The sequence below is a fragment of the Lonchura striata genome, chromosome 2, assembly GCF_050655825.1.
Source record: "Lonchura striata isolate lonStrDom1 chromosome 2, ASM5065582v1, whole genome shotgun sequence".
NCBI lineage: Eukaryota > Metazoa > Chordata > Aves > Passeriformes > Estrildidae > Lonchura > Lonchura striata.
Window position 1 is genome coordinate 151,303,592 of NC_140704.1, and position 25,183 is coordinate 151,328,774.

At 38.9% G+C, this 25,183-nt stretch overlaps 1 protein-coding gene across 3 annotated transcripts in view; it reads right to left on the reverse strand.

The window, feature by feature from the left end:
• The window catches only part of FAM135B (family with sequence similarity 135 member B), a 259,504-nt gene that overhangs the window by 126,461 nt on the left and 107,860 nt on the right, over positions 1-25,183 (reverse strand). For all 3 annotated transcript variants that reach the window (XM_077781909.2, XM_021546046.3, XM_021546047.3), the window contains exon 2: positions 12,107-12,202. In XM_077781909.2, the coding sequence (XP_077638035.2) occupies positions 12,107-12,183 (77 nt within the window). In that variant the 5' untranslated portion in view covers positions 12,184-12,202. The remainder of the gene's footprint in view (positions 1-12,106; positions 12,203-25,183) is intronic.

The window sequence follows — 25,183 nt, forward strand, 5'->3', positions numbered from 1 at the left end:
CACAGGATGTGGAGCTGTGTTTCTTGGGGGGTCTGTGGCACAGGAGAGACTCTGTTCCCTCGATGGACGGAGTATCAGTTGTTTGGAGGGTGGAAACCTGATTGGGGTCCAGATTGTGTCTCACTGTGGTTTGTTGGAGTTGGGTGGTGGGGGGGGAGGAATGTTTTGCAAGGTTTTCATTTGGATCTTTGTGTGTTTTTTTTTCCCTTCTTTAGTTTTCTCTTTTCTTTTATAGTGGTAGTTTAATAAAGTTTTTTTCCTGTTATTAAGCTTGGGCCTGCTTTGCTCTATTCTAGATTCCACTTCACAGCATTCAAGGTAGGGATCACATTTTCATGGGGGCACTGGCATTGTGCCAGTGTCAAACCATGACACCTTCCTCAAGAAATTGGTCATCTCTATGTCTACTCACTCACTCAAACAGAACTCATTGCTAAATGGGGGATTTTACCAATTCACCCATGTTTCTCATTGATGTGCTGGCAGTACTGAAGGGACACTTCCCCCTCTACCAAGGATGAATACTCTCTTCTGAAAGCACAGTCAGTACTGGCACAAGCCTGACACCTCTAGAGATGGAAATCCCATTTTCTGCTGAATCGATTCAGCACTAACAGCTACACTGAAATGTCTTCACAATGTTTTTTGCCAATATGAGTCCTCAGTCCTTTACAGAAAATCTATACAGAGAGGTGAAAAGAGTTTTCATTCCCAACTGTATCATGAATCTGTCCCCTCTTCTCAAGCTCTGATCTCATTCTGAGCTAATTATAAAAATATTAATATTAATAATGTAAGAATTCACAAAACCTTGTGGTTCAGAAATTTTGTCCCAGAAGAAATTATTCACAGACAAAAAAATAGAATCAGAGCAATACTAAACAACACAGCAGCAGAGACAAAGGGTGGTGTGTCCACCTGAGCTGCCACCAAACTCTGGAAACACCAAGAGTTTGCAGCCACTTATCTTTGCAGAAGTAAAGCCTCTAAGTTGCTTGCAAGTCTGGTCTTGGTTTAAGGGGCAGCTTATTCCCAAAACAGCTAGAAGTGAAACCCACACTTTTCTTCAACCAGGATCTATGGAAAAATACTCTTCATAGAGTCACAGAATCATAGAATAGACTAGAATGGAAGTGACCTCTAAAAATAATCCAATTCAGCCTTTCATGGGAATGGAAGCCAGGAGACCATCCATCAGCCTTTTCTAGGCCAGTCACATCTTAAAAACCTCTAGAGATGGGGACTCTACAATGACCCAACCCTTGAGGTTGTTCCAGTGAATGATAATATTCACTGAAAAAGCTTCTTTCTTATAAGGGATGAAACATTTTCTGGTGTAAATTGCTCTTTGTCTTCTCCACATGGTTCCTCATGAAGAGACAGTGTGTCCTCTTTGTAGTTACCCTGGAATACTTACGGGAATACTGTGATGAGATTCCCCCTGAGCCTTCTCTTCTGCAGGGAGATGAAACCTTCAGTCAGAAGAGATGTCCTGTCATTCCTCAGAGGTCAGGTCTCTGGCTATGTCATCCCAGGACTAGGACCCTGCACCTGTGCTTGCCAAACTTCACAGTTTCTGTTGCCACTGATCCAGCCTGTTCAGGTCCCTCCTGACATGTCCACCTCACCACCAGCTTGGAGTCCTCAGACAACAAAGGGAGGGTTCAGTCAATCTGACCATCCAGGTCATTTATGGATTTGCCATCTACCTTAAAGAATTAAAATCTCACTGGCTCCCTTTAACAGTTTCTCTACTACTACCCCTAATTTTTTCAGGACTTTCACTGCCTGGACTCAGTGGATTTTGTACCTGGCTAATTTGAGTAGCAGAGAATCATGAAAAATAAAAGATTTTATCTGCCACTAGCCTAATTTTGGGATTGGATCATCCTAACAGGCTTGACCATCAGAGTTCTGCAGAGTCCTGAAGAAGAGCAGCACAAGAGTAATGCAGCATTGCTTCCAAGGAGGGAAGCATTAGGACCTGGGAACAGGGGAAATTTTAATGTATTTTTAGTAGTAAGATGATAGAATAGTAATTGTTCATCTTTGAGAAGACAAGGCTCCAGGAGACCCTATTGCAGACTTCCAGTACCTAAATAGGGCTTATAAGAGAGTGAGGGATTTTACACAACAGCAGATAGTGACAGCCTATGGCATTTTAAACTAAAGAGTAGAGGTTTAGATTAGGTATTATGAAGAAATTCTTTACTCAGAGGATGGTGAGGCCCTAGCACAGGTTGCCCAGAGAAGCTGTGGATGCCCCATTCCTGGAAGTGTCCAAGGCCAGGATTGGAGCAACCTGGTCCAGTGGAAAGTGTCCCTGTCCATGGCAGGGCAGTTGGAAAAAGATGACCTTGAAGGTCCCAAAACATTCTATGATTTAGCATTCTTTCTTTATACTTTATAAACTTTTCAGTGATTGAACTACCCAGAGTTGGTCCTCTATGAGAATCTTCACACCCTGTCTTTTCCTTAAGCTCTAGTGATTCTATTGCATCAACTTATCTCTTTCCACTACTTCATAAAATTTATCTTGTGAGGTGGACATGTGAGTCCTGGAAATAGCTAAATCAAAGAGATTACTTTAAATAGGTCAAAAAAAACAAAAAATCAATTAAAATCCACAGCTGTCTCAGTATTTGTGGCGGGTTTTGGTTTCAGACAACACTTCAAAAAGTCACAATATAAACTGACTTCTCATTTGTTGCCAGACATCCTTATAAAGATTTATCATGCATGGCCAAACAGGAACAAGAGATTACTAAACAGCAGTTAATTTTTCAGCTGCATTTTATTTGTAATACCTTTTATTGGCAGATGTTATCCCCACAAATGAATTAATGTTCCACTGTAACGAAGTGGACCTGGATTGATGGGAGAAATTGATTTGTGTTTGTTAATGTACTTTTGCTGCAGCAAGCACATTAAGTAATTAAAGTGCTAAAAGAGATCTTCCCATCCAGGCACACAATATACTGAACTCCATTAATGCAAGGACAAAGGACAACTGGCTTTTCCATTGCATCTTGAGTGCACCCTGTCTGCAGCATATACACCATATAGCTTAATTGCATCCATAGGTTTAAACAGTTCCAAAACCAATTAATAAAGCAAGGAAAATCTAAGAATTACATGTCCAAAAAAGAGTAATTATTTTGAGTTGACAGTATAAGACATCTTAAAAGGATCTGATCAAGAGATTGCGTGCAGTTTTCCATTCTGAAAATTAGACTTTGGGAAATTTTAAGCTGAATACAAAGATATATGGTAAATGAAAGTCAGAACAAACCTTTCCCATATACACAGTTATGTTTTCTACTATCACAGCATCTGAGCATTTGTAATTGTACTCTATAAAGAACAATCTTCTGAGATATTATTACTACTCCCATGTTTGTAGATAATAGTTGATGAACTAAAAGGTTGTTCAAGCCCACCTCAAGTAATTTCCAAACTCACTACTGATTCTAACAAATCTCACAGTCAGATACTCTATTTCAGCTTGGAGCAGTTACATTAAAATGCACCTTACAAAAGTGCAATGAAGTGTATGAACAGTATTGCCAAGGGACAGGATTGCTTCAAATATGGGACAGGAAAATAGAGGTAAACCACATCTCCTGGACATTAGGCAGTGCCTCATCTCTGAAAATAATATGGACATAACAGTGAGAGAAAATACCAGTGGTTTTTTTTTTTTTCTTCATTTAAAATTTCTGAGGGGTACTCAGATATTAGCGATGAGTATCATATAAAAATCTCATACAGAATGGGATTTATAAAAAAACCAAAACATTGTCACCTAGTGTGTTTATCTGCATGATTATGTACATGTTTATAAAGAGTTTTTAGTTAAGTTTTTGGTAATTTTTATGTTTTATATGCCCATCCTTCTCCTTTCTTTTAAAACCATATTTCCTGGAGTGAGGCCATTTGACAAGAAAGTCTTGTACTATTTACAATTAGTCTTTAAATGTCACAGTTGTTATGAAAACCATAGCAGGTTGTACCCCAATACCCAAAAAACAATTAAATATACAAAAGTTGTAAAAAATATATTTTAAAAATACTAAATCCAGGTTCCATTCACTTATTAAACAATTAATTGTTGTCAATCAGTGATAGAGGAGTGGAAAAGGAAGTGTGCTCTTTGCAAGCCCTTATGTGAAGAAAAAAAAAAAAAGCCCCAAACTGGGCTAAATGTTGCATTTGGTTGGCCAAAAATTAAACCTTTGGCTCTTAACATCTACATATTGTCTCCTCTGTGGAAAGCAAATATCAAAATATCACCCCAGTTCAAGTGACATTTACTTTGTTGCTTTAGTGACTTTCTGAGTGAATTATGTCAGAAAATAGCTTCGATCTCACCTCGCATGATTTATATTTGTACACAACTATACCTGAGATGTTGACTAGAGTTCCTAGCTCAGGGTTACAGATGCACCCATGTCTGCTGCTGGGAATCACTCAGCCCTTTGTAGTGTAAGTCATATAAGGAAGCCTAAGCCCTCAGGCTTGTAAAAGGATTTATGTGTATGTGCTGCAACATTTTCTTATTTAAGAACAAGTAAAATGACACAGTTTTAAAGCACTGATCTTAACTAGAACAAGCCAGAAACATGGCATTGGCACAGACTGTGTCAGGGCAATTATTCTTAACAAGAGAGAGTGCCCGACATTAGTGAATGGGAAGGTCTGGTAAAAAAAACAAAACAAAACAAACAAACAAAAAAAAAACTATGAAATGTTTCAAAAAAACCCACTGTGTTCCTCATGTGCAATTTTTTAGGGAATGAGAATTTATTCTCCAAGTTTTCGTGTGAGGGTGATTGTGGTGTTTTTATTTTTTCTGGCACTTTTCCTCTCCAAAGCACTCTGCAAACAACTAATAGAGGCAGCTGAAATTACCCATACTTGGAATTTGTTATCACATTGTTACATAGGTGGGTTGGATCTAGATGATCTTTAATGTCCCTTCCAATCCAAACCATTCCATGGCTCTGTGGCACACACTGTATATATCCCTAGGGAAAGCACAGAGTGACCCCCAGCAACAAATCTTGTCTAAATACAGGACAAGCTCTTGGGAGAACAGCTAGACCTGGTACTTGCAAGGGAAAAAGTAAAGTCCCTTGATTATTCTCAAGCTCCGAAATTTGTTGTCCAGAGCTTGGGGAATCTCTGTCCTTGGAAGTTTTCAAGATGGGACTGGACATGGCCTTGAGTAACTTGGTCTGAATTCAGTAATTCCTGCTTTAAGCAGGTATTGGGTTGAAAATCACAGAAGTTCCCGTCCAGCATGAATGATTCCCTGACTCTAGGATGAGTATGACCATAGTCTTCCTCAGCATAGAAAAAACAAAGCTGTGCAGCTTCTTTCTGCACTCAGTTTTAGCCCATGAAGTAAACATTGTTTTAGTGATTTATCATCAGGACAAAGGTGTCCAGTGATTCACCTACCTATTTAGCTTACAGCACAAAACAGGTTTACTTGATTATCATTAATATGTGATTTTATCCAAGAAATGTGGATTGCCAATAAAATTAGGTTCTGCTTTCAGCTGCATGCAATGTTCCATGCCTTAAATCTTGATGTCATGCTGTCCAGTTCCTCAACAAGTGTGTCACATCCTGGAGGAGCTCAAATTTCAATGCTGCACTTAATGACACAAAGATTCTAAGAATTTATGGGTCTTGTGTCATCAGTTCATAGAGGAGATAGAGGGTAAAACAGTTAGATCCAAGTTTATCAATGAAGATCACAGCTACTTCTAAAAGACCTATGAACAAAGAGCACCTACTTTTTATATAAAATCTATTGGTTCAAACAGAAATTCACCTCAAAAACATGCATTTAGTCCATTAGATTAATACATTTGATTAGCAGAACTTAAGGGGAATCAAAGATGCTTGGTAATACTCTAGGGGATGACACCTTAAATTTAAGAGCTCTGCTTATAGAAATACTTTTTATTTTATTAATTGGATTCATAAAAATTGGAAAGGCAGTGCCAAATTACACATCAAGAGCTTTGAAGAAAATCTTATAATTGTCAATTTTTAATGTTATAGATGATAGAATGAACTGTCTTCCAGGTTAATGGCTGATGAGCCTTAAAAGCTGGCTAAATCCCAGAAGTTCAATTTTGTTTTTTTCTTCTCCCTTTAACTCTATTTTTTTGCCCAAGACTTTAATCTAACATCACAGCTTGCATTTCCTAGGAGAGTGGATCCCATCTGTTTGCATGACATTCCTCTTGGCTAGCTCTGTCTATATGATATATTTTAATGTTTGTCTTCCAGGAGCATGCAGAATGCCTTCTCTGTCTGTATCCTTACCTTTGATTTATGAATTTTCATGGTGTGTACAAAGATTTCCACTTGGATGCCAGAGTATCTATAGCAAACTGTTCTCTCTGTAAGTATTACCACCTTTTATCTTTGGATCAGAAATTGCTTTGCAGCAAATTACTGATCCTTTAAAATGTCTTTCTTAAGTCCCAGTTGTTTATTTTCTGCAGAAGGGGAAAACAGGAGACTATTCTAACAAGACCAGGATCAGAAAGAGAGATAGAAAGTGAATGTGTTGATTCACTAGAACATGCTTAATTTTTTCCCCTGATGTGCCCATGAATAGAGACCAACTTGCTGAATGTTGTGCAGTGTGCACTTTAAAGCTGTTCTAATGACTAGTTATCACACTAGTGCTCATGACCAAGAGAGAAACAGTTGCTACCCATGTGTGAAGGGTGGCTGAAGCAAACTGAGCACATTCTTTCTCAACATATGACTCAGCCAACTCATGTTGTGTGACACAGGTACCAAATGGGAGCAGAACAAGTGGTGCAGCTGGACCATATGGGTTGAGGAATGGCAAGACGACATTTGGAGTTCTCAGAAGCTCTCAAGTTGCTGTAACATTTCTGGTCTCTCCAACATGTGTTTGTTCCAAATCACTGTGTTGTCCAGAATTTTCACTCTGACATTGCACATGCCTGGTTTTTACTCTGTATTAATGATTGCTGGGAACAGAGTGTGGGAAACAAGCACAACTAGTATGTAAAGCATTATTTCAAGGCCTTAAGTAGTATCTATCCAGGCCCCTTATTTCTGAATTTGCACTAATTCTGTGATACTGACTTGGTTAGACAACTTTTAGGAGAGTTGGAGTTGGCCTCTAACTCAGTTGTCTATAGGTGATCAAGCGAGACAGAACAGTTAACTAATGTATTTAGGGTCAGGTAAGCCCGAGTACTGTTTTTTTGAAGGAGAAAGATAAAAAAGATACAAAAGCACCCTACTTTCCACTGACTAATCAATTCCCTGTCAGTGGAGTTTGCTGAGATGCTGCTCTTCACCTGCAGAACAGCCTTCCCTCTGAGGGTCCACTCTATTTTCTTTTAATATATTTAATTAATTTTTTTTATTTTCATTTACCACTGGTACAGGACTTCCCACCTCTCTTCAGAAGACACAGAGTGCCTAGAAATTAAAGATGGCTATACTCATTAACCAAATGAGAAAATTGTCTTCACCAGCTGTCATGACAATAACCCATCATTCATTCATTATTTTCATGAGGTTGCCATTTGCTACACTTCAGGACAGTGATCTTTAGCTTCATGCACACCTGCACTGCAGCTACTTTCATGGCTTTAGATTTGTGCTAAACTAAGCTCCATCTTGTCAGTTCAGTGCAGCAGGTTCTCAGCTATCACTGCATGACCATGACTGACTCCTGAGAGGTTTTCTACTTTCTCTTTTTTATGCCTTTTTTTTTTTTTTTAGAATATTGGATGCTGCCTTACAGTGATGATAATACATCATCAAGGCAAGAAAAAAGTCAGTTCTGTCAATGCATCTGTTCCAAGGGACAGCAATCATTATTCTAAAAAGGCATCACTTCTATCACTTTACAATGCTTACAAGCCTTCTTCCTTTTATTGTTGCCCTCTTTTTTTTTATTCATTTATAATAAAGAGAATTCATGCATCATAAATACACTAGGTAAGTATTTTTAAAATGACAGATTTACGGTCCAATAGTGATTTTTATTTCATTACAGGTGAGAAGTCTGAAGAAATGCATATTTTTATGAACAAAGTAACAAGATTTACTTCTGTCCTACACTTTCAAACTATATGATGATATATATATTCTGACACTCCCTCAAATGCTCTGAGAAATAAGGTCTGAACCTCTGAACACAAGGTGTATTTTTCAGGTACCCATCTGACAAGAGATGCATGGATGGATTGCTGTACAACAGTGTGTTGGGGAAAGGAGCTTCTGCATTTTGTCCCTAAAGGAATGACTTCAAAGCTAAAGCCCATTGTCTGTCTGCTAATTAACAGGGATGTTTTGCCACACAAAAGCATAGTTTGTTAAGTCAGAGGACCTTCTTTCCAAGAGCTGTGAATGCTCTTGATCCCTGGTCTGATCCTGTAGGGTTTTGCAAGCTCTGAAACCACTCATCTTTCCTCCAAGGCAAAGGTGCATTCCTTTTAGAAGAAACTAGAATTCATTTTTCCACTCATTTTTAATCACCACCACTCCTCACACACATAAACCACCAGTGTAAGTGTCAGACACTTACAAACTGCAGCCTGGAATTTGAGGATTTGGAAGACTGATGTTGATTCAAGCCTGTGAGCAGTGATCAGTGACTTACCTTGGTCCTAATTTTATAATACATTGTTGCCAGAATCCTACCACAGGTGAGTAACTACTTCACCTTCTTTGTGACCTCTTATTTCCTCACAAACTCCAAATTTTACTCACTCTGTGGATGCAGTAATTGTGGGGTTAATTTTTTTTTTCCTCAGTCAAATAGATTTTGAAAAGCTTTAAGAAAAAAGGTGCAGAAGGATTGCTTCTGACAGAACCAGACAAATCAATTAATTGATCTCCGGCAGTCAGGGATAATTTTATTTCCTACTCTATTAAGGAAAATCAGAATCAGTTAGCTAATTTCACTAGAGAAAATGTCACCAGTTGTTAAGCAGCACATGATGGAAAGAATTAAAGATGGAAAACTCAAAAATGTTTTTCCTTTAAGTAATGCAATAAGCAATTGCATTACTTATTACTCAACCTTTAGAACTCTGGTATCAAGCAGCATTGCAAATCCTTTGGTTTGACCAAAAAAGGTTTTCTTCTCCTGTAGCAGCACCTACAGCATTTAACCTTTGATGTCTGTAAATACTGACACAGTTATATTTGTGCTCCAGAATAACATATTTAACAGTAACTGACAAAATTACCTGCAACACATAATTTACTGACTGTTCCTGATATATATTTGCCAAAACATAAAACCATGACAAATGTTCACCAAAAAAAAAAAGTCATGATTTTTGTATAATAACTATTTGTACAAGTATAGAAACATGATTCAAATAGCACAAGTTGTAGTTCAAATACTTTAAGGAGCTTCCATTTCTCATGGGGAGGTAGAGGTGGCTGTGCATGCATACAGATTTCAAAACAGTATCCACTAAAATCCAAAATAGAATAGGGCCATTACCAGCAGCCTAACACTTTAAAGCACTTTGTGACTTATGGACAGCAGATCATGTCCTTAATCAAGCTTGATTAACTATCACCCAATGGTTCCAGAAGGGCTGATTCTCCCTAAATCATGTTGATTTATTCATTCCTTTATTTGAGTGGAGTGCTCTTCTTGAAAACACTTGTGGTTGGCACAGCCACACTCTCCCAAAGGGCAATGCCTTCAGAAGGACTATTAGCCAAGACTAAGTGTTTTGGGAAATATTACCCTTATTTCTGCAGCTGCCAAGTTCCAAACCAGAAATTTCTGCCTTGTCAGTTAGGCATACAGGAGCAAGATTATTCTGTATTTGTAGGCATATTCAGGTTTTTTATTATGATTTTTTATTTTGTTTTTGTACCAAAATATTAGGAGGAAAAATAGATGATATAAATTATTATTAATGTGTTTCATTTTTGTTGTTGGGTTCCCACAGAAAATAAGATGAATTTCACTTTCTCTGCTTTTCGGATTGACAACGTTTCATAAATCGCCTTTCTGACCTTCATCAGGATGGAATGATATTGATTCAATTTACAAGTCACTCAGAGAAGAAAAATGTTAGTTAAATAGAAAATATGCATCATTCTTAAGTCTACCATACTCTCATCTGTGGAGGCCATGTAAATCCAAGATATCCCAGATGTCTATAGCCAATATCAACAATGGCAATATAAAAATGTCAAAATTAGAAGTGTCCCCAAGTTAAAATTAAATTTGGCAAGCTCATTCACTCTTTCTTTTCACATGCTCATGCTAAAGTGAGAGGGCCTGCTGAGCAGAGAAGTCAGCCAGAGGATAGTGACCAGCAAATATGAGACACAAGGATTTTGCTGGAAATGCAAAGGTTAAAATGATGGCAGGAAAGCAAATGTTATATTGTGCAGGATACATAGAAAGAAAAATTATTGCAAACAAATTAATGCAGTATAACCCATAGTATAATGTGTTTGGAATATTAATCAGTAAAGCAAGGTAAGTACCAGTGGGGAAAAAAGCAAAGGTAATTAGGAACTCATTAGTGTGACAGCTGAATATATTATCTGTGCTAGTGCTAAGCTTACCCCCACACTAGAGATTTGATCTGACTGTCAAAGCCAAGGAAAGCATTTTACAGAAATGATTGAATGCAAAATCAGACCAATACAAGAAAAAACAGGCAGATCATCACACTGGAACATGGAAAGCTTCCTGGCCAACCTCTGAACATCCTATTGTCTAAGTCCAAAAAATCATATAGCGCACAGATGGGAGTGGATCTTCAGTTGTGAGGAAGATCAAAGACATTACAGTGATCACCAGAAACCAAGGGAAAAAAATCTATAGTTAGATTCTTCCTTCTGTTATCATAAGGATCAGAATGCACATGAGATTTTTTTTTTTTTTTTAATAGCTTGGATAAACTAAACAGCTCAAGTATAGAGGTTTCTTTTTCAGTTTGACACCAGTATTTGACATAGTCAGAATGTTCTCTAACATAAAGTTGGTGGATATTCTCTTGGAGAGAGCAACAGAATGACAGATACCAGCTGTTAAAACCAAATAGAGCTGTGTTTCCTTCATTCAAGTTCCCAGCATTTTTCCCACACAGTTCATAAAGCAAATCAAATACAAAAATGCCTGATGGAAACAGTTCTATCTAATCCATCCCAATACCTGAAACAATTCCCTAGTTTTTGTGAGGGAAATGGTGCTTGAGATAGACAAATCACCTGTGAACCACCCCTGTGCGAAGCTAAGGCTTGCAAGAGAATATCTAGTGTTCTGTAAATATCAGCTGTGGTAGGTAAAAGAAAATAGTATTCCTCTAGACCCACTGTTTTCCATTAAGTACCTTCTTTTGACCTGAGTGTCCCCCTCTCCCCCAAAAGTGCTTCTTTGTCTAATTTTTCTTCGCTGAAGAACACCTGTGGGGTGCAAGATGCAAGCTGAGCAACAATTCACACCTGGCCAGGCTTCTTCAGAGTCATCAGGTTGTTAAAAATCTACTAAGAAGAGTGATGCAAAAATAATAAAGGCAAAAATTTAACTAAACCAGAGCTGTACATCTTCTTCTAAATTATGGGGATGTGAAAAATCAGTGTGGACACCAGAAGCAGAGCTTTAGACAAGTATGAGTATTCATTTTTCCTTCTGAAATGGTGGGATTCAGCTAACTTTCATTAAAAGAATATAGTCATTACATTTACGGCCCTAAAATTAAATTGTTTGCGTTATAATTCAGTGCAGCTATCATTTACCACAGAGACTCAAAATCAGTCCAGAAGCATTTAAAATTACCATTGTACTTATATCTGAACAAGGGCCTAAAATAATTTGGACCATTACAACATTGTGTTGCAAAAGCAAGTCAGTCAGCCTGAGTTTACAGTGAAAGTAATGTACATTGATCTTCCTTGACAGCAATGAAAGCCCAATGACATCCTTCTCTGCCCTGGAGATTGCATGAAATATAACTGCACTTGGCAGAAAAGAACCTGTTTTGCAATTTAACTCTTTTCTGTAGGTTGCTCCTCTGTTGTCAGCTGCATATTAATGGAAACATCAACTTACCCCCTCTGGAAGAGGTCCACATTATGGAATTTGTGTAGCTCCACAGAAAACTCGACCGTTCCCTGAACCTCAGACATGGTTTTTTCAGGTCATCACCTAAATAACACATATATAAAGACATTGTAAACGTTTGAAGTATTTTACTTAACAAATTCATGAATGCATGATTTCATTTTAGCTGGCATCTTGGGGTCCATGCAAAGCTTGAAATCGAATGGAATCAATTGGAATCTTTCCAATGACATCATTTGGCTCCATCTTCAGGAAAACTTGCTAAAAGCCAGATCAAAGCAGTAATTAAGAGAGGTAAGAAGTCTAATTAAGCCTGAGGACAGAATGATAATATTATGAAAAGTATAAGAAGCAAAAAGTAAATAACATATTATGTGAAAGAATCTAAAAGCAAATTTTAATTAAGTCTTTTGCTGCTCTTGTATGGGAAATTGATTTTTTTTTTCCTTCTCATTTTATGAAATGGCAGATTTCCAGGGTCAGCACAGCTCATTTCTGTAAAAGCACAGGCCAAAAAGACAAGAACCCTAGACAGATGAGAGCAGAATTCAGATTTCTCTTTCTTTTGACCCCTCGTATGACTTAAATATAGTCCCAGAAGGGAAGCTTCTGAGGGAATATGAATAATTTAAATAGTAATGAATGGAAGATATTCTTTTAAAGAAATTGCTGACAGTCATGGCACCTAATAGGCCACAACAGTCAGATCAAGATTTTGAAGCATTACAGCCATTTACACAGTACACCTCATGTGCTTATTGAATCACAGAATAATTCAGGTTGGAAGGGACTTCAGGAGGTCATGCCTCACTCAAGGAAGTAATTTTCCAAACCAGCTCTATTTAATATACAAGTGTAGATCCTTAACATTTCTCTAATTATAGCAGAGGCAAGCCAAGGACTTTTACAGCTTTTGGACAGATTTTCAATTATTTTTTTGCCCTTCCTTCCTTCCCCCCATCTCCCCCCCACAAATATACTTCTGGAAATCTGCCAAGCTGCCTGGAAATTTTCTGTAGGATCAATGAGAGGATAAAGATTAAATTTTTTTTCATTAACACATTCAGAAGCAACATTTTAGTTGTTGTTTGACAGCAGCCAAATGCAGTCTCTGAGGAAGACCCATGTCAGGGCTCTTAACCATTCCCCTTTCTGAGACATACAGGGCATTAAAGGGATCTGTAGCTCAGATGCAAAATGAAAAATTTCTCCAGAGGTGCTAATCAATAATTTTCATGGCACTCATAGATTTGACTGTGTCCTTTAATGAAGCAGGGGTGAAGAGGATTTTGATACATGAAGTCCTCAGATAAGCATTAGTCTTTAGATTTCTCAAGGCTTGCTCCTGATTAGTAATTTTCCAACTGACTGGCTTATTACACTGATTATTTTAAACTAGGGGTTTTTTTCTGGCTATCCTCTCAAGCACTACAGTTTTTCAAAAAGATCTCATTCCAGAGTTAAAAGGTTATTAATTTTTCATTCACCATCCTCAGACTTTGGAATGACAATAATGTGATGTAAAATACATGTAATGTATGTGTATAACTGTGAGAAAGAAAACGAAAATTGCTAAGCTACATATCTGATAGGCCTCCGAGGTAAGGAACTCCCCTGTAGCTTGTGTCAGGCCATGATTTCAGGGTGTGCTGAAGGTATGTTCAAACTCTATTACTTGTCAAAGGATCACACAATAAACTAGGTTGGAAAGACCCTGGGGATCACGGAGTCCAACCTATGACCTAGCACCACCTTGTCAACCAGAACAAGGCCCTGAGTGCCACATCCACTCTGCTTAAACAACTCCAGGGACAGTGACTCCACCACCTCCCTGGGCAGCCCATTCCAATGCCAATCACTCTTTCTTCCTAACATCCAGCCTAAACCTCCCCTGCTGCAGCCTAAGACTGTGTCCCCTTGTCCTGCTGCTGCTGCCTGGGAGAAGAGACTGACCCCAGTGCTGCACCCTCCTGTAGGGAGCTGTCGAGTGATGAGGTCTCTCCTGAGCCTCCTCTTCTCCAGGCTAAACACCCCAATCTCCTCAGATGCTCCTCACAGGAATTGTGTTCCAGACCCTTCACCAGCCTTGTTGCCCTTTTCTGGACCTGCTCCTGTCGGAACTCAAAATGTCCCTCAGACATTTTTGGAGGTTCCGGGCCCTGGTCAGAAGCATTTGAGACTCTGGCAGGCAGCTGGAAACAGCTGTGATTTTGAGTTTGAGCCATGGAATGATTTACCAACTTTGCAGGAAGAACAAGAAGTCACAAAAGTTTGGATATTATAGTAGAAGTAGTTACAAAGCAGAGGGAAGAATCTTTTAGTGCTGTACGGGGGGTTTTTAACATCTGTACAGGGAGGTTTCTGTTCTGTACATGGGGGTCAGAGGTTTTAAGATGGAGGGATTTTGGCAGTTCCTGTCCTTCCTCTTTCTTCTTCCTTACCTCCATGTTCTTGATGATGTTGGCATTCACAGACTGGTTTAGAGTAGAAAAGCACCATTTAATATAGGTAGTAGGTATTGGGGAAAAACTGTAAACATCTATCACGTAATGTACCATATCAAAAGATAGCAGCAGCCAGGGGTGAGAGGAGGGAAGAAGAAGACAGCAGACAGAGAGGGTGTCAGGGTGTGTGTGCCTTTGCCTGAAACTGCTGAGCAAACCACAGCAGCCCAAGGAGAAAATCTTTTAGATAGCTTACAATAAACAACCATGAGACCGAACAGCAAGAGACTGCTGAGCCTTTCTTTGGAAGCACGGGTTGGAGGAGAAGTTTTTTCACCAAACGAAGCCACCCCGCGACCTAGGGTGGTCTTGGATATGCTCCAGCACTTCAACTTCCTTCCTAAACTGAGGGGTGCAGAGCTGGACACAGCACTGCAGCTACGGCCTAGGGAGTGCTGAGTACAGGGGAAGAAAAGCAATACTTTTTTGTTTCAGATCTACACCCCCAGCACTAGAGCCTGGTACTTCAGGGAGCACCTCACAAGTACCAAAAGGGGCCTCCGGTTCCCCTTATTTTCATGGCACTTAGCAAGGTTCAAAGAATCCTGCTTAGACACATGGGTATAATTCTTCAATTCCATAAGCTATGAAATCTGACAAAATAGCTGCAGGCACCACCGGATCAAGAAAATATGAAGTAATTAAAATTATGCACTAATTTTTAACTTTTGTAACAGGTGCCTGATTAAAAGAACCTTATAATAACCCTCCAAAATCAAGGGCTCATGCAGGACCTCTGATCAACCCTTGTGTGGACAACCTTGGGTTATAAATAGAGCAATAGTTGGTAAAAATAATACTGAAGGTTGCCATGACATCACTAGTGTAAAGACAATAGGGAATGCTGCCAGTATTGAAGTATCACTTATCTAATAAGCAGTTTAAAGAAAAATGTAGAGGTCATATTTGGGAAGGCTTTAGTATATTTGGATTTGTGAAATGTCTGTTTCTATATCAAGCTCCTTGCATTTTTCAAAATAAACCTTAAGACAACACTAATAAATATCAATGCAAAGCTAATAAAGTAATATGGGAAGTGTTTTGGCCATCTGCTCCTGCGAAAGCAGTGCCATGGTCACCCTGGTGACCCCAAAGCACTGGATTGCTTCAGAGGGAGCTGCCGCCGTCACTGGCTGTGCCGTGCTGTCCTACACACACCAGTGGCACCAGGCAGGTCACCAGTTTGTCCTTCCAGCTGGAGTTGGTGTCCTAGCAAGGGACAGGCAATTTCAATTGTCACTTAGAGCAAGGACACATCAACTGAAAATCAGCATGCTTTATACAAATAAAGCCTATGAAAATCTATATGTTTAATGACTGGGGACTGTCTCACTTGCATTTTTAAAGGAAGGCTGGATTTTACTCCCCACATCCCCATTGCTGTCAGTGGAAATACCTTCTGCATTGGAGACTGTTCAAGAAATGATGCTGGCTAAATGCAATCTTTTTAATTTACAGTATTTGTACTTAATGGCATTTTAGGGATCCAGTCACCTGACCAAGCCCTCTGCCAGGAAGCGATTAGTTGATTATGTACCACAGACACCACTGTTAAAGACCTTGAAGATAAAAATGAAGCTGACAATTCCCCACTGGAACAACAATCACTGACACCCCAAACAAAGGGAGCTAAGGCAGATGAGATGGGGAGAGAGCACATTGAATAGAAGGACAGGACATAATCTGACAGTTTATGAACCTTCTAGCCTTCTCACAATTACATCCAAGCAAAAAACAAACCAGATTTTTAAAATATAAACTACTCTTACTTTTTTGTGTGTGTGTGCTTTTACAATTCTTAAGTATCTCTATTATAGAAAACGTTTTTTAAAAAGAAAAAAGGAAAAATACACCAAGGACAAAAGAATGAAATACCATGTGACCAAGGGCAATGACTCATGAACATAAAAGAACATGAACCTGTGTTCACTCAGGAGAACACAGCTACCTTTCAAGGAACATAGCACATACTATCTGCAGGGTATCACCACCATCCTTACTGGTTTTAAAGCATCTTTTCTTTTATTGTGATTTCTTTTTTTTTTTTTTTTCCAGAAGCTGGAACTTGTTTAAAGCAAGGCATTTATATACTTTTTTTAAAAATTTATTAGGACCTCCTTGACTAAATGAATAAAGTCACAGTGGCATGACTTTATTCTCCTCTCCACTAATGTCTTCACCCACTGTACTACTAAGTAAGAAAAGTAAGAGGAATACCATACAAGGAGGACAGTAAACACACACATATGCTCTGAGATGAGAGGATTAGAAGTAAACTCAATAGACAAAATCTCTTTTTCACTGTTGTTTTCCTTTTAAATTGCTCACTTTTTTGCAGCTGAACTGGATCCCAGTCCTTAGAACAGTGATTGCATCTCAATAGGCTTGCCTGAGCATACATTAATTTCCTGAAGCAAGGCAGTCAAAAATGTCACTAAGTCCTTTCACTACAATGCTGTCATTAGCTGTTCTCCACTTTACAGAATCTGTCAGCTTTTCCTGCCAGCACATCAGCAAAATGAGAGAGGTGAGATCATCTCAAGGTGATGTCAAAAGTTAACACCTCATTTTGTTAAAATAAATCAAGCCAGTATTTCTCTTCTAAGATTTTGGGTGGCAGTAAGATATTTCCTTTACACTTTAAAAGAAGCCAATCTAAGTACAACAATAAAGATACAAAAAATTACAAGGCTTGTCAATGCCATCTGTAACTAAGCCTGCCACTTGATCACAAACCCATTTGTATTTTAGCTCTCTTCCTAAATGTCCTGATGTGTCATAGACTCATAGAGCTATAAATAGCTCACCCATGTGTCCCAAATTCAGATCCAGCAAAGCCACTCCACTTCGAGCAGCCTGGTCCACCTGCCCATTGTTGTCATGTTCTTCAGTGTCACAAGTACTAGGTACATGAGCATGTGCCCTCTGGCTAACGCATGATCATATCCACATTTCCCAGGCACTCAGGATTTCCTGTCTGAGCCCGTTGCATTATCAATGAATCCACTTACTGCATGTAGCATCATCACTTGCATGATGCCTGGAGGGAGCCCTCCCTTTGAATGTCCAGCTGAACCCAAAAACTGAGATGCAAAAATCACCTGTGCTTCAGCACCACCTACCTCTGAAGAGGCTCAAAGTCCTTCATAAGTTGTTAATATTTCTTTCTCAGTTGGAGTGTAAAAGGCTTTAGATCCCCCATATCCCCTGTTTCTAGACCCTAGAGGCCAGCCTAGAGTCTCTCTTTTGGCCTGATGTTCCAGATGGAACCATTATATTTGTCTGGGTTATAAAGCACACTTTTTATATCTTGTCATGTCTGGACTGGCCCAAATTATCACCCATTTAGTTCATTCAAATGTTTGCTGCTTTCTTCTTAGAAAACAGAGAGTGAGACTATAACCAGTATAGATCAGACTATAACCTGGAACATGCGTTCTCCAAAAACCCATGACACCAAAGAAATATTGTACTTCTATTTTGTTAGTTGCTAGTTTATGGATCATACCCCTTGAGATATGAAAACATGAACTTTTAGGGCTATTTTAGCCCTAAAATTTGAATTTTCATGTGCAGGTCCATTTGCCATACTTTGTTTTATAGCAGAAATAGCTTTCAAAACAATCTGGATTATTCTCTTCTCAAACACTTTCTCCTGCTCTGTTGCCCCACAAAATTATGTCCTGGGTTGACTGTATGATGCTTATGATGAATAATAAGTTTTGCACCTTTAAGACTTGTTCAGGGAGTGAAGGGAGGGGAGAAGAAGCATGGAGTTTGTTTTCAGAAACAACACTCACTCCTCCACATTCCTGCTCCTGGACTGTGTAGTCTGCGGATGCACAGACAGCAAAACAGAGCTCTCCTTTGCTTTTAGTTAGTCTTAGCTAGCTGAGGCAAAGAAGTTCCCTGGACTGTGGCTTTTCCTTTTCTTTGGACCTGCTCAAACCTGCACTGAACTGAACACCAGAAGAGCAGCAGCAGCAGCTCGCACTGGCAGGCTGGGCTTGGACTGCGGCATTTCCAGTGCCAGAGGGACAGATCAGAGACTGGGTGAGCCGAGCTGTGTTTGTCTCTCTTTTGGAGCAGCAAGAAGTTCTATTGTTTAATATTGTGTTGGTTTTCTCAATTAATAAACAGGTTTTTTCCAATTTTTCTCCAGGGAGGTATTTTTCCTGAACCAGTTGTGGGTAGGCTCCGATTAAATCTGCTCCCTAGAGGAACCCCTCTGGGGGTTCTCTCCCAAATTTGCCCTGAACCAGGACCCAATGCACTACAGGTGTTGGGAACATACACTTTGTTCCAGTGCAGTCTGTATCAATCCATAAGAAATGGTAGGATTATGTTTTCACCTTTGGAATAGTCAATTCCAGCTGTACTGGAAAGGCCTCCATGTGAAAACAAACTGTTCCACACCAAGGAGCCTCAGCTGTTATAGCTCAGAGTTGTCTGGCCTGCTCATCAATAGTTGGTGCCTCTGTGTCTGTCCAGCTCATTGTCAGCTGGCTCTCATGAAAAATTGCACCACGTGGACTGTGTGCACCAAAATTCACCCTCATCTCTGGATGTCAGGTCATTATACATCATCTCCAACACAGCTGATTTCCTCAGATCTTGGATATCCCCTTCCATGTATAGCCATTTCCCTTGAGACTTTGCAAGTCTTTCCTTGAGGAAAACTAGATAAAAACTGCTCCTGTCAAAGGCTGAGACAATTAACTCCTTGTTAATTGTCTCCATAAGAGGGTACCAGAAGTACAAGCATGCATTCAGGTCAGAGTCTAAACACCAGATTAAAATCAAGATCAGTGTTTTAGTAACATACCTCCCAGGCAAAACATCACTAATCACTGAAGAACAAAGTGCAAAGTCAACACCAGCCTGTTAAAAAAACAAAAAAAACCAAACAAAAACAAAAGAGCATGGTGAAGATCACAGAAACTGATATCAAGAGCAGATTAATCAATATTGTGCTCCACAAATGTTAACATATCTATAATTTCTGATATGCTCTTATCAGTCTATCATCTCAAGCTCTTAGAGCTTCAAAGGTGATAAAAAGAAGTGTTGTAATTTAACCCCAGCTGGCAACTAAGAAACACACAACTCATTCACTTAGCCCCAGCAGGATGTGGGGAAGAGACCTGAAGGGTAAAAGTGAGAAAATGTGTGTGTTGTGACAAGAATGGCTAATAATTCAAATATAATATTAGTAAAAAACATTAGTGATAAGAGTATTGAAAAAAAAAAAAACCAACAAAAAAAAACAGAGTTAACAATACCCAAAAAAGAAAAATTATGCAAACGGAAACAATTGCCCACCACCAACTGAGCAGTGTCCAGCCAGCCCCTGAGCAGCAGCCCCAGAACAACTTCCCCCCTAGTTTATCTGCTGTGGAGGATGAAATACAGTCTGGCATCTCCCTCTAGTCAGTTGGGGTCAGCTGTTCTGGCTGTGTCCCCTCCCAAACCCTTGTGCACCCCCAGCCTTCTCAGTGGTGGGGTGTAAAAGGCAAAAAAGTCCTTTACTCTGTGTAAGCTCTGCTCAGCAGTTATGCAAACATCCCTGTGTTATCAACACCATTTCCAGCAGAAATCCAACTCAGCCCCATACCAGCTGCTGTGAAGAAAATTAACTCTCTCACAGCTAAAACCAGCACAGGAGACACGACACATGCACAGTTGGACTCAATGATCTTCAAAGTTTTTTCCAATCTAAATGATTCTATTATTTTATCCTGTAAAACTCACCCCACAGGCTTGTCAGCCTTGTTGGAATTTTGAGTCAATGCATGTTTGTGATTTTCTGTTTGTTCTCATGTGTATTACAATTAAGACTTCAGTCTCAAGTCTTCCCTGGAAATCGAGTTATTTTCCACCATGAGAAACCTTTTGATGTTCTCTTAGTCGTGGAAGTGTCAGGGATTGGTTTGTAAGGTCTTCAGTCTTTACAGCCACCTAACATTACCCAGCATAATTTACAGAATGAGATAGCATCACAGATAATCCCTTGCAGCCCTTTTGATAAGGTTTTTAGGTTTTCAGTCTGCTGTAATCCTTTGCATATTTTCTCCAGTATTGAAACCAAAGATCTGTGATACAGGTACAAGGCCAAAACAAATACAAGGCATATAATCTTGCTCAGTCACATCTGTGAAAAATGCTTTTTATGCAATGCATAAACATTTAGCTGGGTTTAAAATTATAAAGGCTAATTTAGTTTTTATACTCTAAAGAGCTAACTTAGTTTAGATGCAAGCCCTAAAGATAATCTTCCAATATTACAAAAAACAAATTTGCTGTTTAATATTCTCAGGAAAATCAATATTCAAAATCTTGTCAGATGCATTAGACACATGTTCACAGAGCACAACACCATGAGTCACTTTTCCCAAGGTTCATTGATTGCTACCACTGAAATGTGAGTTAGAGACACAAATATTAAAAGATCCTTTAAAAATTACTCATAGCCCAAATAGTATTCAGAGTGGAGCACATAAAAAAGTAGCTGTGGTATTTTATGGGTTTTTTTTTTGCATTTACGAACTCCATTGTGATTTGTCTTTTACCATTACAACTGGAACTCACAAAGTACCAGCAGTATCAGTTCACTGGGGATAGATGCCCATTCAACCTCCAGCAACAAAATTAGTATTAGGATTAAAACTACTCTAGCCCCACAGCTGAGAACTTTCACTCTAGGTCAATAGCTTCAAATGTATGGACCACATGGGGTAAAAACAAACTATTACTACAGAATCCAAAGACAATCACTCAGGAAAATAAGTCAACAACTTAATTCATTTCACATTCTGTTTTGAGACCAATCTACACTAGAGGCTTTGTACCGGTCACCAGGTCCAAGAAGTCTGAGAAGCAAGTCTAGATTATACCTTCCATAAACTGGTCATTTCAAGGGTATTTGAGTAGAGGAATAAATCTACAAAGAGAAAAACTCAAAAATACCAGGTTGTTCCAGAGGATTTTAGGGCAGAACTGAAGAGGGACTGAATAAATGTCAGGTGCCAATAGGCTGCTCTTATGAGATATAAAGCCTTTGAGCTATTACACAGGATTAAATGTGAACACAGCTGTGAAAATTTAGGTCAGAGCATCCCAAAAAAAAAAAAAAAAAAAAAAAAATAAATAAATAAAAGAATGAAGAGCAGCTTTGATTTGTCCTCTGTTAGCATGTGCCTGTCAGGACACCAGTGCCGAGTTCAGCTCAGCACAAATCACTATCTGCTTACACCAGTTAATAATAACCTGCTGTTGGTATTGTGCAAAAAATGAAGCAGTGAGGGAAATTCAGACAGAAGAGGAGGAAGGAAAAATAGAAGGAAAAATGAGATAATAGAAACTTTCCCTTAGATACCTTCTCACTACTATATAATCCTCTCTTCTTCACTCATTCCCTACCTGTTCCTTCTGTGACTTATTTTCCTTCTTTATAACCTTCAAAAGAAAAAGATGTTTTAAAATTTTATGCGCAGCTGAGAGCTTAAATTTCAGACTCCCCAGAACATCATCATCTTCGATCTTCAGCAGTTTTTGTGTCTTATTCCCATTGTTCACCTCAGTCTTTTTTTCTGATCTTCCTGTTGTCAGTCTTAGAAACACAAAATGCATCAAAAGGAAGCAAGTTATTTGAAGCCTATTTAGGACACAGACAGAATTATCCATCATTCTCACATTTGACTGAGCTCTTTTTCCCAGTAAAGGGAGATAAATTCTTCTCAGTCTGGGCACTTTTGTTGTTTTCATACAGGAAACTAGGGCTCTTTAGGCTGACCTTATTTTATTTTCATGTACTCACAGAAGAGCCCCACAATTTATTTTTATAATTATTTATATTAAAGTTCTAGTTCAGTTCATACCTGACTGAAGTCAAAACTGCTTGAATATAGGTCTATATTAAGTTTTTGGGAGTTTATCGGAATGTTTGGCCACATTCAAAACTTTAGCAACAGCTAAAGGTCAATTCTGTCTATCTTCTGTATTCTGAATGTTACAGCAACTTGACCAAGATCCTCCTTGTAAAAAGTCCTGTATCAGCTTCTGTAGGGCTGCAAAGGAGAGGTAAGAAGATGATTGAGATGCATCCTCTTGCAAGAGACATGGGGTGGCCTGATGCATGAGTAAAGGAGCTCTCTGCCTTGGAGCACAAACTGTTCTGTTAATAGAGACATCACCAAAGAATCCAGGTAGGAAACGGAGGAACTTGAACATCAGCCTGATGCTACCAACTAGTCACAGCTAATAAACTAGTGACATTTATGACAGAGAAAGCCTACTGAGTTTTATGTTTTCTTGGCACTGTTCTGACTGCATTTCCATTTCTGGTCATGAAAAATTTCATGGCACTGTCTAACTGCGCTGTAAACTCAACTGTCCTTGTCAGACCTTTAATGTGTATTTTGCATGGTCAAACTCACTGCAGAGTTTCTTGGATAAGGTATAGTCTCCTTCAGATGTTCTGAGGACATTTCAAGTTAGCACATACTTCACATTAATTGCATGGGTTATCCTTGTTTGTGAAAAATTTAAAGCACAGACACTTGCCCATGAAATTCATCGCACTAACTAGAAATGTTTTCATGTGTATGAGGTGTTTTTAGCCTCACTAAAAAGTGAGGGATAGAGAAAATGCCTTCAACAGGATTCATGTCACCATTGCTGGCTTCCAAGGGAGCTGAAAGCAACTTTCAGCAGACATGAGGTAGGTGCAGACATGAACCAAGTCCACATCTAGTTAGATGAATGTCATTCATAGCCAAATCCCAAACATAAGCAGGATTTTGAATGTGTGTGCAGAATCACTCATGGAAATGGTGAGAGACATAGCACGCATTTATCTCTATATATATATTTGTACCTTGTGTTGGACTTGATGATCTTGGAGGTCTTTTCTAACCTTAATGGTTCTATGATTTCTTATATGTGCTTAAAAAGGAAAAAGCAAAAAAGAAAAAGAAAAGCAAATCCTAAAACTTGACGATACAATATTTTTTCCTTTCTTTGTCTGAAAGCATTTTGCCTTCTATCATACATATATAGACATCCAGCTGGAATCAACAGTCAGATTATCACTGGATGGAAAGGCGCTCAGCACTTTGGAGATAGGAAATGTCAAAGATAAGGTTGGCCATGGAGTCTCCATTATCTCCTTACTTAATGCACATGGATCATGTTATGATCAGGCAATGATCAAAACCACTTCTGACTCTTGCAGTGTCCAGGACATACAAGATCTGGGAATTAATCTGGATATTACAGGTGAGGTTTTTTGGCTTTTCAGACTTCAAAAAACATCTTATAATGGAGACAGAATACTGTAAAAAAGAGATGAGTCTGCTGATCCACAAAAATATGTGCATATTTAACAAGTTAGGTTCTCTGTTGTCCTGTTCTCTTGATAAAAGTTTTGAGCAAGTTAAAGGTTCTTAATACAGCCCATTACATTCAACAAAATTATCTGAAGTTGACAGAAAGGAAACACTGTCAGCAAATGTTAATATTTCATGTGGAGTCAGTGGAGTTATTGATGTTTGTAAGGAGATTGAATTGTTTGCAGTGCTGGACCAAAAGAGAGCAGCACAACAAGAGGTGTCATACCCTCACACACTGAACAAGAGCAGAATTCAGAGCTCTGGAAATCTGACAAGCAGTTGTTGTTCAATTACCATCACCAGAAATGCTCAAAGGCTGGGGCAGGGTGGGAAAATGTCCCTGGAAGTGTTCAAGGCCTGGCTGGATGGGGCTTGGAGCAACCTGGTCTAGGGGAAGGTGTCCCTGCCCGTGGCACAGGGGTGGAACTAGAGGATCTTTGAGGTCCCTTCCAAAGCAAGTCATTCTATGATTCTAAAAAGATAAGGATGTTGGTGAGAAAACTTTGACACAGAGAGGTGGTCAGAGCAGCATCAGCAGAACCAGGGTCTTGGTATTACTGGAAGAGAGAATATTTGCAATACCGAAATTAATACAATATGGATTTACTTTCAGGCTCACAAAAAAAAAAAAAAAAAAAAAAAAAAAAAAAGTTAAAAACAGTTTTTTTATCACTGTCCTCAGCTGTAAAATATTTAACAAATATTTAACAAATTGCACACAAACTTTGAGTTAGACATTTATTGCAAGGGCCATTAACTACAATGGTAAGTAACCATTCTCCATCATAACAGCTCTTTGAATAGGCAGTAATTATTGAACTGGGATGCAATTAAGAGAGGAACAGGTGCTGTTTTAGAGCAGTGTGGCTTAAGTACAGGCAATAAAATATGCAGAGCCATAATCAGAATTTTGACTAGTTTTAAGTGCTTGGGGCCATGTTGATATAAATAAGTGCATCAGGTTCTCCTATTGAGCAAGAGCTAAATTAGGGGGTTTACAAACAGAAGAAAAGGCTGATTTATTGGTCATGGCACTGCTTGATCTGTGACAAAAATAGAAAGGGCCAACTGTGACACTGCTATACATGAAGCCAACACAACAGGGCCTGAGGTACAGCTGCTGAATACAGCAAGGCCAGCAGAGTCTATCAAAACAACAGGAAATATATTTC